Genomic DNA, 15,672 nt, shown 5'->3' on the forward strand with positions numbered 1-15,672 from the left:
ATCCAATGGTAAAGGAAGTAATGCAGATAAGGCTCAAGATAGTGAGACATCCCTGTTGGTCTCCAAGAAAGCTGATAAAAACTATCTTGACGACAGTGAGGGAACCCAAAAGTCCTGTCTTGATGTAGTGTTCGAGTTACTGGCCACTACTGCTGGCACAAGCTCTTCGAACTCGCTATCTGAATCAGTTCGTCTTCTTGAATCTCAACTTCAAGTTGAAAGACATCGATCAGATGTGCTGCGACAGGAAGCTGGAGGACTGAGGAAGTCCCTGCAGAATTCAGATGCATATTTTCGGGTGCAACAGCAAGCGCTGGAGGATTTAAGCGCCAAACAAGAGAAAGTTAATAAGCTTGCTAAGCATCTTGCCAGCATTATGGGTACCCAGGATATTGTTTCTTGAGATCTTCTGAAATGGTTTCAGTTCTGGATTTGTTTTGCTGCGGCGTTTATTTGCGCTGGTCGCCAACTTTGACAACCAATGTATATGATATGCTGCTTTGTTCCCTATATTTGCACTGGTGGCGAACTTTGATGCCCAGTGGATGTAATATGTGTAACAGCCGTGATAGCCTAGCATAAGTTGCTTGCTTATTTATTTCCTTCTTATCTTGTTTATTTGTTTGCTTGTAGTCAGTGCAGTTCTTTTTAAAACTAGGCCACAATAACCATGGGCTAATATTTACTGTAGTGACACTGGGCCTCCTACGGGCCGTAGAAACAGTGGGCCTTCTACGGGCCGTAGAAACAGTAGGCCTTCTACGGGCCGTCGAAACAACGGGCCTTCTACGGGCCGTAGAAACAATGGGCCTTCTACGGGTTGTATCATGAATGGGCCTTATACGGGCCGTATGACCATAATGGGCCATCGTTAATAGGCCGTATTTGATGACGCTATGAAAACGGCCTAACGTATTAACGGATCACAAACGGGCCGATGTAACCACGGGCTGAATTTGGCCCACAAGCAGAAAATGACAGTAACGGGCCGTAAGTAAACGAATGCTGGAAATGAGCCCAAGAATAAATGGGCTCTGAGAAGGCCGAAAGATAACATTTGCTGGAAACGGCCCAACTGAATAACGGGCCCTTAATGGGTATAAAGTGATATACTGTTCATTACGGGCCAGTTTCACCACGGGCCGTTAATGGGTCTAAAGTGATACACTGTTCATTGCGGGCCAATTTCACCACGGGCCGTTAATAGGCCAAGAGTTACATAGGGCCTCATATGGGCCGAAAGACGTCATGGGCCATACATGGGCCAGAAGTGAAAACGGGCTGGAATCATATTGGATGGCCCAGATGACGCTACTGGTCCTAATTCGGATAGGGCGTAACGGGCCTTGGGTTAGCGGGCTGTAAATGGGCTATATGCGAACAGGCCGTTAACAGGCTTTCCATGGGCCGGCCCGCCACCTTTTGACCAAGTCAAACGGGCCGGCCTTTTCACAGGAATGGGCCTCTGTTGGGCCGTACCACGTGTCGACGTATCATAGGCGCCTTCTGTCCAATGAGTGGATGACATCTGTCCCAACAGTGAGCCGACACGTGTTTCCTCCAGCCAATGATGATTTTACACGTGGAAAATCCCCATTGGTCGGGGCTGTTAACGGGTTATCGGATCCAAAACCCGACCCGATAGCTTAACAGCGTTCCGTTACGGTGGATGCCACGTGTCGGTCACCCTTGACGAAAGCACTTCTGTGACGCACGATTTATCGTCATGGAAGTGGACACTTCCGTGATGATAATTTTGGTAATGTCATGGAACACTTCTACGACAGCATAGGTATGAATATCTTGATTCTGTCATAAATTTGTCATGGATGTACATGCATGACAAAAAACGCGACCTACTGTGACAAACACGCATCATCACGGAAGTGTATTTTTTTTGTAGTGCATCTACAGGTTTTCTCATAACTTATTGCACTAAGCAGAACGGCATAGCCGCCAAATTGATTATAATTCCAACAGATGAAATAGCCCAAAATAGCTACGTGTTTGCCTTTGTAGTTGAGTCAGGTTGGTAGTTTCTGTAGCTACCTCTAAACCTTGGTCAGGGCAGCATGGTGTATGGAATCTATCAGAAGTTTATGATTGGATACTTTATCTATTTTCTGTGCAGAGAGGCGGACATCAACTTCTTCTCATGATATTTCTGGAAACACTCCATTGGTTAATTGCTTCAATATACTTGTCACAAGATCTGCTTGCTGTTGGTATGCTTCAGCAATGTGTTTGGCGTTGATGCTCCTGGCAATTTTTTTACTACAGCGGTATTATTTGTCTTTTGAGTCTCAAGTCTTAGTGATTATTCCCATCTCTGTGTGTTAGGACTGTTATTAAAAAAAATCTCTTCTCTACCTGAACAATGATCTTCTGAGACATTATCACCCGGCTAGTTTGCCGCTGCAATATACTCCCTCTGTAAACTAATATAAGAGTGTTTAGATCACTAAAATAGTAATCTAAACGCTCTTATATTAGTTTACGGAGGGAGTACTGTTTACCTGCTTTTGATTTTAAAAAGAATGTTCATTTTCTCTCTGCAGGTTTCTCTTTTTGCTGTTAGTACATCACAGGGAGAATGGCAAGCAGGGCAGGTGGCGAACCCTTAAAACGAGCAAGTGGTTGCAAACACTTATGCGAACATGCGAACTGAAATGAACCAGCTGTGCACCAAGATCACGGAGCTGGAAATGGAAGTGAGCGAGCACTCTCTCGTGATTGGCGCCATAGAGCCCCTGGACCCCACGAGGTGGTGCTACAGAATGATTGGTGGAGTCTTGGTTGAGAGGACCATCAAGGAAGTGCTGCCCGCGGTGCACCGGAACAAGGAGGGCCTTGAAGAGGTGGTGGCTCGCATGAAGGAGGCTCTGGAAACGAAGAAGAAAGAGATGACCGAGTTTGAGCTCAAGTACAAGATCAGGATCCGGAAGGGGGGCGACAGCGGTGCTGAGGAGGAAGGCAGCAGGATGGAAGCCACTGCGCAGGGTGTTCTTGTCGGCCCTGTAGGCCAGTAGAGCAGAACGACGGGACAAGGAAGGAGACTTTTGCATAGTTGTTTATCAAAGCCAGATTGCTATGTACCAACCTGACTGACCGTTTCCAAGGTATTTTGTCATGCTGCACTTATGATGTAGTCTCAAATCCTCATGTGTAAAACTAGAGATTATGCTATATGCTGGTAACTGCAGATTTTGCGCATGACTCCCGCACCTTTGATCATGGTTGTCTTTTTGCGCTTGAGAAATGTTTCATGTGTTGATGACATGTTTCGTTCAAGATGAATTTCATAGAAATTTTACTGCACTGAAATGTTAGGCAATATCAGATGTTTCGATCTGTTGTTTAAATAAATAAATGACAAGATAGATGATTTTTTCTAGATCAGAGTTGAACAGGACCTGATAAGACTTTCCATGTAATAAGTCGTATACCGCCAAGTGGAGGAGGATAGGCCAGCAATGGGAATGATGCAGATAAAGTTGAAGCCAAGTCATCTGAGCAGCAACAAGAGGTACTTGCATTGCATGCTACCTTGGGAGTAGCCAGCAAGGACAACAGAAACTGCTCATGAAACGTGTAGAAGATCCTCTGCTTTCTCAACACAGAACCAAAAGAGCCCAACAGATGAACTAACAGAGGCCACCGATAAACCAACAGAGGTCAGTTGTAAACCTGACAAACGCGTGTAGTGACAAACCTATTGATGATCTCTTCAATTGATGAGGACCTGAAACTACTGGGGAACAGGGAAAAAGTCTGTTCCTTTTCTGAATTTAGTTGCAGTTTAAAAATATGTAGTACAAGGTTCTCCCTTCTGTTAGAAAATACTAATCCATGTAACAACCTATGCAACTGATTAGATTTAGCTACATGTGCTAAAAAAGAAATTCTTGGTGCCTCCTTAATTAAATATCTTATATTTATTTTTAAGATCAAAGCATGGAATGTATATTCGTAGCTCCTAAGTAGTTGTTTTGCAGGATCCTACTCCATTTCTTGCCACTGTTTTTTCCTGAACCACAACCACATGGAAGAAGTTTGAATTAGTTCAGAGTTAGGGATGCTCATAACGTCTTGCCTTCCTCCACATCCTTTGCCCATATCAGTATTTCAGCCTCTTCATAACTAGCTTCAGAGGTTAACTCTAGCGTTAACTACAATGGTACTTGTTTTATTCTGGTTGGTGGTTACCACATTTCTGTGCAGTTAGGTGAAAAGTCTTGTGAGGATTCAGCTCGTTTGGTGAGAGAGAGTGAGAGAGAGAGAGAGTTCTGTGATATGCATTTTAGGCACTATTTTTAATTAACGTGGCGCTGAGGCTGTCGATTCAGAATCAAAATCTTCTGTACTGCATGACCGTTTCTTCTAGAAACAACTCCCTAATATAAGAAAATGATGCAACAGTGCTAGACCCATATATTTTTCTCGTTTGCCTCACTCTTGTTTATGTACAACTTATCTGATGAAAACTATCGTACTTCAAACAAAGCCATTTTGCAAGCGTTGATCTGGTTGTAACGGTGGTATCCTCATTCAAATGCAGAAAGGAGATGGAAATCCTGGTTCATTTGAGATTGTACATATCATGATGTCTTTGGCTACTTCAACTCGCAAACATGTGTTCAGGTTCACAATTGATGTTATTGCAATCTATCATTCCTTGTTCCCAGTAAGTCTCATGTTTCAAGATATGATTTATGTGCTCATGTAGAGCGTGCAGTTATTCTCTTGCTTATAGATTTTCATCTGAATGTACTCTAGGTTTATTCTGAGGGTGTTGCCTGCTGAAGTGGAATGTTAGGCTTTATAAGAGGAAATAAAAAGAGCCACTAGTCGACTTGTTGAAAATTACTCACCAAAGAATCTCCTTCAGGACATAAGGTAATTTGTTAGTTGATTGTTCTGGTAAAAGAATATAGCGCAAGGCACTAAGGCCTTTTTTAACGGACAAAACACTTAGAGCAACTCTAGCAGATGCGCCATATTTCACATCCTCTAAAACCGTTTTGGAGCGCGCTCCATAATTTTCTTGAAGTTGCCGAGGCTATGCGCAAACACAAAGTCACCATACGTAGAACTCCATATTCTTGAGGACCCACCCGTCGGTGTTTGTGTTCATTGTACACACAAAGAAACTGCACATTCTGCTGACCATATCATTGAAACTGAAATTGACCTGGAACGACAAATCAGAAATGACCTAGAACGACTAATCAAAATTGAGCTAGAAAGACAAATCAAAATAATTCTAGATCGAAATTGGAACACAGTTTACTTTCTTTGGCTTCCTCCGTTTGGAAGTGACCTCTCATGAGGGGACGACTTTTGATGCTTCCACTTGCGCTTTGATCATAGCCGAAAACTAGGCTTCTTGGACGCTAGCGACATCCACAACCATATAGCCCTTCTTGATCATGGCTTGTGCTTCTGCCATGACGTGCAAATACACGGCTGGAGGTAAAACCTTTAGCCCTAGCATATTTGTTTTATTATTGTTTTTTTTAATCACCTCTACGATTTGATCTGGAAACTGGAACTCTTGAGATGGCAAGTTCATGCAAAAATCTCCTTACTAGGCATCACTTTCTGTGGGTTTGAAAAATATGCTCTCTAGGCGAAATGGGTACATTTACATCGGAAACCGTATTGAAGGAAGTCATAAACACACGAGCGAAGACTAGATCCAAACAAAACCATCAAAGACCAGCACCGACCTAATCTCACAGGGTCCTACGGAATCATACCTCCACACGTCCTCCGATGAAGCTAGACACACAACGGGGTGGGAATCATACGTGGGAGACAATATTTATACCGAGGGACATCGCCACCACTAAACAACCCCAACCAACATGTTGAACCTAACAAGAGTACGGGCGGTGCCCTTCCCGCTGACGGTGGGGCGGGGTCCTCTGCCCCTCCACTGCCCAAATTAAGGCCATATGGGGTGGGGACGACCGACGGCGACATGGATGGGAGGAGGAGAAAACCTAATCACCTTTTCTTTTTTTAGGGGTAGAAATCCTAATCACCTAGTGGCGGGCGCCTAATGAGGATGAGTATGATGAGCCTGCTTGCTTAGCATACATGTTGACAACATATGACTGAACTCAGCTTGCGAGACATTTGCCAACAGCATAAGTTATACTCCACAAGTTTCTATAAAATTGTTTATCTAATAATGCACTAGAAGTCACTAATATATTTTTGTTTGCATTTACTCTCTAGTGATCGCTGCCATGATATTATGATATTAAAATATATATGAACACATGTACATACAAATTTATGTATGCACTATAATTTATGCAATTGCCAAAACATGATTAAACTAGAAGTTTGTTACATCCTACAAATATTAATTTAGTAGAAGCAATTCTTTTATATAGTATAACTAATAAGTAAAAACAAATAATTCAAAGAAAACATTTGTTACATTATACAGTTTAAATTTAGCAAAACTAAACTTTTGATATATTGCAACTCAATAAAAATTACATTATAAATATTTTTATGCATCATTGTTATGTGGTTACCATGTCAGTTGTTAAATAAAATATTAAACTTGTTGGTATGTTAAAAATAAGTTAAAATAAATATAAAATTTTAGTACAAAAACATGTGAAAATATTAATTATAATAGTATTGACATATTGACCTTGTAGATTCGACTTTTTAACATAAGTGTGAAGAAGTCGCTGGAACACTGAAGTGTAGAATATAAATGTAGAGCATACGGAGAATTTTTTATAGAATATTATTATCTTTGAAAGTAGTCTAACTAGAGGATGATCTCATCACTTTTGAATTAGATTATCTATCTTTTTTCTATTGTAAATTCATTATATTTTAACTGAAATCTGTAATATTATGTGTTGTACAATAACTTTGTAAAACACTACCATGAGATGTTTATTATTTCATAATATTAATACAATATTATTTTATGTAATTTGGAGCTATTATTTTGGATTTTTTGTGAATGACTAATGTGCAACAAGCAAATGATTTGTATGAACTATCCTGGAAGAACTGTGTATTGACACGAATAGAGGGTTAGCAGACTGATACACATTTTTTTTATTAAAAGTGGTATGATGGCTCTAGTGATTAGCGTGACGGTAACTTGTCGAATAGGGATGCCACGTGTGGTATTGGATGACTACCTTGAAGAGTGTGTTGAGGTGGCAAGGCTGGCATAGATTGACCTAGTCGGGGGCTATGGACTGTCCAAGTTCGATGCCAAGAGTTTCTGGTTTCTACTCCAATGTTCTTGCTCCCAACTCTCTGGAGTGAAAGCTAGCGAGACATGGTTAGCACTCTGGGTCATTGAGTACCATTGATTTTGTTGCTGGTGACGTGGTTGGGGGTGCGATAGTATGGTCTATATATTCTTTGACAGATTATGATTATCGTGCTCAGGCAAAAGCTTTGCTCCATATGGTTCCCATTGACAGGGATTCAACACTCAAAAAATTGGAGAAGCTGAGAACCAAGCGTCGCTCAAGTGGCTAGCAGCATAAGCATGCTTTCCCACCAGTGTTCGAGTCTTGGACTCAGTGTTATGTTGCCGAAGTGTTTCTTCTATAAAACTGAACCACCAAGGGCTAGTCCTGATAGATCTCATCTTTAAAATTTGAGGAGGTGGCAGATCCATCACTCTTCTAGTTTTGAATGTAAAAAGAGATGACTGAGTTTGAGCTCAAGTACAAGATCTGGATCCTAAAGGGGGGGGGGGCAATGGTGCCGAAGAAGAAGGCAACATGAAGGAAGCCTCTACGTGGGGTGTTCTTGTCAGCCTTGCTGGCCAATAGAGCAGAATGACGGGACAAGGAGACTTGCATAGTTGTTTATCAAAGCCAGATTGCTCTATGCTAGATGTCATCAACCTGACAGTTTTTCAGGTGAAGTTTATCATGCTACACTTTTGTTGAATCCTCGTGTGTTAAACTAGAGATTATGCTATAGCAGGGCTTTGCTATTAACTGTAGATTCTGTGGATGTTGTGGCATGACTCGTGCATCTTTTTGTCATGGTTCTTTTTTCGCACTTCAGAATTTTCATCTTTTGACGACATGTTTGGGTTCAAGATGAATTTCACAGAAATTTTATTGCACTAATGATATGATGTGTTGGATGTTTTGATTTATTGTTTAAATGACAAGATACATTGTTTTCTAGATGGGAGTTGAATAGGACTTGTTGAGACTTTCCATGTAAGTCGTATGGCTCCTGAATTATGGCTTATAATAAAATTGTGTTTGAAACTTGTAATCTTATGACGTACTCCCTCCTTTCCGGTTTAAGGGCTTAAATCTGAAATCTCATCAACCAAGATAGATGGTGAGTGGAGGAATGTATCTTGTAGTTTAAAAACTTACTCAAACTTTAATCTGCATTAATTACAGTGTATGCATGGATGACCACGAAATGAGTAGGAATGGTTACATGCATTGGTTAGTTTCTTTTAATCCTTGCATGTATCAATTTAATGCACCTTGGAATGTGAACATGTGGTGGAAAGAAGTGAAAATAAGACCTATACTATGAATAAACCAAGAAAATGAGATGAGCCCAATAAACCAGAAAGGAGGGAGTACTACTAGGTTATATGCTAGCTGCAAGCCTCGATCCGTGGTTGCAATGGTGGCATCTTCATTCAAATGCACAGAGGAGATGAAGGTCCTTTTTTTGAAATAAAACATCCTCTTTATTTATTGGTAATAATGGTTACATCGTCTATAAGAAAATTTACAATATCGTTCATAGGTTCCTCAAACCAGTCCCTTGTCTCAGAAAATTTGGCTACTCTAGCAACTTCATGAGCCACTTTATTTGCCTTCCTATTACAGTGTTCAAATCTAACTAACGAAAAATCACAAGCCAATAAATAACAATCATCAAACACAGCTCCCGCCGCTCCCGCTGTATGTCCTCCATTCTTCATCGTGTCAATTACTTCCATATTGTCGGAGTTAACAACAAGTCGGTTACTTCCTGCCTTTTGTGCAAGTAATAAGCCAAAACGTAGTGACATGGCTTCTGTTGTTAAAACATCTGCACACCAATCCATCTTCCAATTCCCTCCAACAATAAATCTTCCTTTATCATCTCTAAGTACAGGTCCCTTGTGCATCTAAGCATGTCTTGATCGAAAGAAGCATCGACATTTAATTTCACAAAACCTAGAGGGGGTCTCGTCCATCCCTCTATTTTATTTGTTGCCTTGGAGGACTGGGCAATAACATAGTTCGTCGTTATAGCATGGACTCCCATCGAAATTTGGTATGCATCTTGGGTCTTCCCGTGATGAACTAGCGAACGTCTTTCCCATCATAAATACCAGGCTGTTATAGCGATCAGTTCGCGAACATTCTGTGTGCCCAATATAGATAGCTCATGTTCTGGCATAAAAATTAGAAATTCAAGTACTGCCTCTCCCGCACGATCGACCGCACAGGCTTTTTTAATGGCTTTGTGCAATCCCAGTTTCTCCCACACCTCTTTTGCCTTTTGACATAAAAATAATAAGTGTTTAGTATCTTCATGCCCGTTCGAACACGATGGGTAGGTGGGCGAAACTTTCATATGTCTATTAGCAAGTGTAGCACGACATGGGAGGGTTCCATGTAAGGTACGCCAAATAAAGATCTTCACTTTTGCTGGACAAGATAATTTCCAAATCTTGCTCCAAATAGTATTGACATTTATTCCTCCAATGCCATCTGAGTGTTGCAATTTCCTCCCATGTTGGGCTTTCCATTCCTCCAGATAAGCAGAACGAACCGTGAACAGTCCATTCTTTGTAAAGCTCCAAGCTATGAAATCCGACATGTCATACGTGGGGAGGGGGATCGTAAGCACTCTCTGGACATCAATTGGCCACAACATTTGTCTTACCAAATCTTCATCCCAGCAATTGTTGATTGGATCTATAAGATCAACAACTTTTGTTAGAAGCTGCCCTCTTCTAGGAGTGATAATTTTCCTATTTTCCCCATTCGGGATCCATGCATCTCTCCAGATATCAATATTCTGTCCATTACCAACTCTCCAAATATAACCATTTTTGAGAGAATCCACTCCGGCCATAATGCTTTGCCACGTGAAAGAGGATCCTTTTTTCAGACTCGCATTCATTAAATCTCCATCTGGAAAATATTTAGCTCTCAAAATTGTAGCACATAGTGAATCAGGGTTATCAAGCAGGCGCCACGCTTGTTTGGCTAACAAGGCCAGATTGAAACAATGTATGTCTCGAAAACCCATTCCTCCTTGGTCTTTTGGTACACACATCTTCCACCATGCCATCCAATGCATTCTATTCTGATTGTCTTTGTCACCCCACCAAAAATGTGACATCGCGTCAATGATTCCTTTATAAATCTTTTTAGGAATTTTAAAGACGGACATTGCATAAGTTGGGATAGCTTGTACAACCGATTTGAGAAGGATTTCCTTTCCTCCTGCTGATAGCAACTTTTCCTTCCAACCGCTGATTTTCATAACAATTCGGTCTATTAAGAATTGGAAACAATCACTTTTGTCCATACCCACATTTGAAGGCAGACCCAAATATTGTCATTGAGAGCTTCAGTCATAATGTTCAGAATAGTACATATATGCGCCTTATCTTCCACTTTCGTGTTGGGACAAAAAAATATACTAGATTTTTCAACACTCCCTTTGTCCAATTGAGCTTGTACAAATCATGATGTCTTCAGTTGGTTCAACTCGTAAACATATATGTTCACGTTAAGAAGTGATGTCATTGCAATCTATCTTTCCTTGTTCTCAATAAGTCTCGTATTTCAAAATATTATTTTTGTGCTCATATAGTGTGTAGTTATTACCGAATGGCAGACGTGGTTAGCAAACTCCAAATTCACAGAGTATGCAGTTATTTTCTTGCTTATAGATTTTCATCTTGAATGTGCTCTAGGTTTATTGTGAGGGTGTTACCCGATGTGGCATGGTAAGATTCGGAAGAGGGGATAAAAAGAGCCACTAGTTCACTTGTTGAAAATTACTAAACCCAAAGAATCCCCTTCGGTTCATAAGGTAATTTGCGGCTCGATTGTTTTTTCTTTACACAGTACAGAACGCATGCGCTCATACATATGCACATTTCTTGCTCGATTGTTGGATGATTTGATAAAAGAAAATAGCGCAAGGCACGAGGACCCTTTTTTTGAACGGACAAAGGACTATGGTAATGATCTTAAGCATGTGTCGGAGCTTTTTTTTAAGGGAAGGCCTTCATGGCTAGCTTTATTAATTAATGCATAATGATACATCGTCTACGAGCTTCCTCACCAGACAATCTGAAGGCTCGTCAGACCAACTAGAAGAAAGTTTATTACAATAACAAAAATAGCTAGCACATCTGCCGCTTGATTTGCCGATCGAAAACAATGCTTAAAGTTGACCTTCCCAAACAAGGTAGAGATGTCCACACATTCCACGAATATCGCTCATGTGTCGGAGCTTCTTGATGAGAAGACCGGACTTTGGTTGGAACACAAAGCTAGGGCCATCTCTCTCTTTTTTTTTCCTTTTTTTTTTTTGAGAAGCTGGGCACATCTTCCTTGCATAAAACAAGCAAGTCAGGTCTTTGATGGTATCTGGTCTGCATTGTGTTTGTTTTGCGTATAGAATAATGGTGCAAAATATTTCTGCTAATGTTTAAGGCATCAGGGAGGTATTCGTTGTACTGGCATATGAAGATGAATAGATCAAAAAAATTCCCGCAAAAAAATTCAGCACGCAACCAAATGTAGTGCCTAAAATTCAGCGCGCCTACTGTTGGACCTACAATGATGTAGACCTCAAGCAATTGCCTTCGAGTTTCTTCCTCTTGTCTTGTGATGATGGACGACGCGGTTTCACCTCAGCCAGCAAACCCTTTGTGGCTGTCGATGCAACATACTTGGTCAATCTTGACAACACTAGCATACATGCATCATACATCAGCTTGGCGAAAACGAAAAGTCAGTTCATCAACGTGTCCAAATTAGTCTGGTATATGCGCGAAGATCACCGGACAGGGCGATGATGAAGATGATCATCAGGTCCGGAAAGTATTTGCACGTGTACCACAAGTAGCATTCTTCTTCTCAGCGCTTATTACAAGGACGTCAACAGACCGTGCGGAGAAACAGATATATTTGGCAAAATCACAACTTTTATTAGGGCCACTTTGCAATCAAATGAACAAATCAGGCAAACAGAGACAATGCCCTGCACTCATCGTGAGCCTTTTGCTACGATCCGGTGCTGTATCTCAGAAAATTTCTTCACATCTTCTCCCCACAGCCTAAAAATGGACAACATCAGTAACAATCAGTTAGCTAGCCGGTCAGCCACCGAACCAGATATTCAATAATGTTTTTTTTTCCTTCGCTTTTTGTCCAGATAAATTAATAATACCCGATACTATTGAAACACGATGTCTGCACGGGGAAGAAACCACAATGTATGAAAGAAAATTGCATACCAGCACTTGAGTCCAATAGCGTTAGCACCCGCCTTATCTGCAGTTTCATCATCTCCTACGTGTACTGCATTTCTGGCTTCCACACCAATTTGGTCTGCCACACAGGAATATGAGAACTAGTTACATAATTTAGTCCAAGTAAGCACACTGTGCTGAAGCTTCTTGTTTGTGGGTGTCGCTCAAAGTAATTACCCTTCAGAACAAAGGTGTGTCCAGAATCACGCATACTATTGTTACACTTCAAATACGTATATAAAACTTAGCTTGAATGAATTAAACTCTGGAATACCTAATGCTATTTTGAAGATCTCTGGAGCAGGTTTCTCATATCCAACCTCTGATGATACCACAATGGCATCAAACCTGGACAGCTCAAGGTCATTTACCGCATGGCCATTACTCAAGAGAAACAAAACCAATCATAATGAACCAAGATCGAGGTATTTCGACAGTAGTGGTGAGCACTTACATATGTGAGACATTGAGATCCTTGAGCAATTTCCTTAGCCGTGTGTCGAAGTTAGATACGACAGCTAGCTTAACTGAAACCAAGACATTATTATTAACATGAGCCATCTGTACAGATTAATTAGGGTCATACAGGAGTCCCAATGGGGATTTTAAAAACAACTTCATGTAAACTACTGAATAATATAAAACGAAAAAGAAGAAGATACATGGGATGTATGACCTCCAGGTTTTTTTAAATCACGCAGTGTTCTGTAAGCTCCACCAGGCAGACGCCATGCATCTCCATGTGCATAGTACTAACAGATAAGAACAATTCATTGTTAGCCACATTACACAAGTAGCAGAGTCCAGAGGAAACAATGCCGGTCTTGAGATACCTGATATACTTCTTCGAAATAATCATTGTTTGTGCAGTCAGTTGCTTCCGCGACGACAATCCTCCAGAATGGTCGCCCATCACCCTGACATGACAAGCCAGTCCAGCATATCATCCCCTCAACAACAATCAAGCCACAGTTGCGCAGTGTACTAATATATGCAACATTGCTATTTTGTGAAGCAATTATATTCCGCCCACGGGGGTTACCTGGTACCTGAGCGTCTTGGGCCATGGCGCCGAGAAAGCACGCTTGAATCCCTCCATGATGTACTTTTCGGGTTTCCTCACACCTGGAGAAGAACGGTGAACCGCACAGGACCTTAGCACATGAGAAAACAAAGCTGGTTTTTCTAGGGGATGTCCGAACCGTATGGACGGCCGAGGGCTGCATATGTCTTGGCGACCGGCTGCGCCAACTGCAGCAGCGTGCCACCAGCATCGAGTAGCAGCCCACCATACGCCGGTGGCCGCCCCTGGCTCCCACCCCCCGTGGCTCTGCGCACACGACGCATGCGGGAGGAGGAGGAGTGTCGGAGGGCGGTCACCGGGTGCCGCCCGAGTAGGAGGGGGCAGCGCATCAACGTGGCAGGCATCGCGAGAAGCTCTCGCCGGCGAGACGAAGGTTGTGTTTGGCTGAGCTGTGAATTCCAAGAAATCTGTTGTGAGGTGAGAACTGTGGGAAAGCTAGAAGTTGTTTGGCTGAGACAACTGTGAAAGTATAGATTTGGTAGGAATTGTCTGCAGTACCACTAAGGCGTGAAAAACTGTTTAGATGCTAATAAACCATAAAGCAGTAAATTGTACACCAATTGACATTTCAATGATCATATTGAAAAAAAAACTTTTTCAACACCTTTTTTACAGTGTTGCACACGTATAAATAATATAATAGAGAATGACAGCATAATATATTGTCACAAAAGACATGGATCACGCAAAATACATATGGTTCACATGACGATGCCCTCCATCAACGTAGCTAACATATCTTCCTCTCGCGCAACAAGCATCCGCTATTCTAAATACATTATCACTCACAAAACTAGAGGATAAAAATGTTAAACAGGGGAGACGAACATGATAATATAAAATTAAAGAATATAACAGTTAGCCAAAGAATCGGTTGAACTTTCTTTCGGCAAACATCATTCGGACGGTAAGCAACAAATATTATTCAGAGAAGGGTGCAAGAAACAGATCTCTTGCTTAGGCTACACAAGTTGCACAGGCTTGTTCAAATTTTGTTGTTGCTTCTGCACAGGTATCTTATATAGGAGCATCATCCGTGTAATGACCACAAAAATTTATCTGCTAGCTGTAGCAAGAACAATGCAAAGCTGTGGATCTATATATCCTGGTGAGTGGTGACATATCCTCCTCTCGCGCAACAAGCATCAGCTATTCTAATATATTGTCACAAAACTAGAGCATGGGAAATGTTAAACAGGGGAGACAAACATGATAGAAAATTAAAGAATATAACAATTAGCGAAAGAATTGGTTGACTTTCTTTTAGGGATGTCATTCTGACTATAAGCAAGAAATCATATTCAATGAAGGCAATGAGAAACAGATATCTTATTTAGGCTACACAAATTGCACAGGCTTGCTCAATTTAATTTAATTTAATTTTTTTGCACAGGTATCTTATACTGAACAACACAGGAGAATCCTCCGTGTTACTAACACAAAATTCATCTGCAAGCTGCAGTAAGAAGAACAATGCAATGTTGTGGATCTATCCTGGTGAGTGGTGACCCCTGCCATCCAGCCATGCTAAACAATACAGAGTTTAGCAATTTCAGCATGTACTGTATTATGTTACAACGTTCTTTTTTCCAGTACTAGCTCCAACACAGTAATCATTGACATATAGTACTAGTCACAAACAACTCGGTCAGTAAAAATCAGGACAGAAAAAAGAAGAAGATAACACACTACTAGGAAAAGGGCTATAGATAGGATTGATACTAATGGCGCACCGAGGAACCAGTGCGCCACTACTATGTACTAATGGTGCACCAGTCGGTGATGCGCCATTAGTGTGGAAGACACTAATGGCGCACCAGAGACAAGGTGCGCCACTAGTATAATTTTTTTTTTCATTTTTCCATACATACTAATGGCGCATCCGGTCGAAGTGCACTAGTAATGGCGCACGAGGCAGATCGTGCGCCATTACTGTTGTTTTTTTTTATTCTTTTTTTTGCAAAACTACTAATGACGCACACAGGCCAGGTGCGCCATTACTAGTTTAGACTAGTAATGGCGCACTGTGACCAGATGCGCCATTAGTGTGTGTGTGTGTGTC

At 41.3% G+C, this 15,672-nt stretch overlaps 1 protein-coding gene and 1 pseudogene across 1 annotated transcript in view; one reads left to right on the top strand and one right to left on the bottom strand.

Annotated features, from left to right (window-relative positions):
• Positions 1-2,593: 2,593 nt before the first annotated feature.
• LOC119289859 lies at positions 2,594-3,029 on the top strand (annotated as a pseudogene).
• A 9,232-nt stretch (positions 3,030-12,261) lies between these two features.
• Positions 12,262-15,672, bottom strand: part of LOC119288123 (haloacid dehalogenase-like hydrolase domain-containing protein 3) — a 51,205-nt gene continuing 47,794 nt past the window's right edge. Inside the window, exons 2-9 of the mRNA XM_037567748.1 lie at positions 13,729-13,999; positions 13,569-13,651; positions 13,360-13,443; positions 13,203-13,278; positions 12,981-13,053; positions 12,801-12,874; positions 12,512-12,605; positions 12,262-12,331 (exon numbers count right to left, since the gene is read on the bottom strand). Coding sequence (XP_037423645.1) covers positions 12,262-12,331; positions 12,512-12,605; positions 12,801-12,874; positions 12,981-13,053; positions 13,203-13,278; positions 13,360-13,443; positions 13,569-13,651; positions 13,729-13,954 — 780 coding nt within the window. The 5' untranslated portion in view covers positions 13,955-13,999. The remainder of the gene's footprint in view (positions 12,332-12,511; positions 12,606-12,800; positions 12,875-12,980; positions 13,054-13,202; positions 13,279-13,359; positions 13,444-13,568; positions 13,652-13,728; positions 14,000-15,672) is intronic.

Source organism: Triticum dicoccoides, chromosome 4A, assembly GCF_002162155.2.
Source record: "Triticum dicoccoides isolate Atlit2015 ecotype Zavitan chromosome 4A, WEW_v2.0, whole genome shotgun sequence".
Lineage (NCBI taxonomy): Eukaryota > Viridiplantae > Streptophyta > Magnoliopsida > Poales > Poaceae > Triticum > Triticum dicoccoides.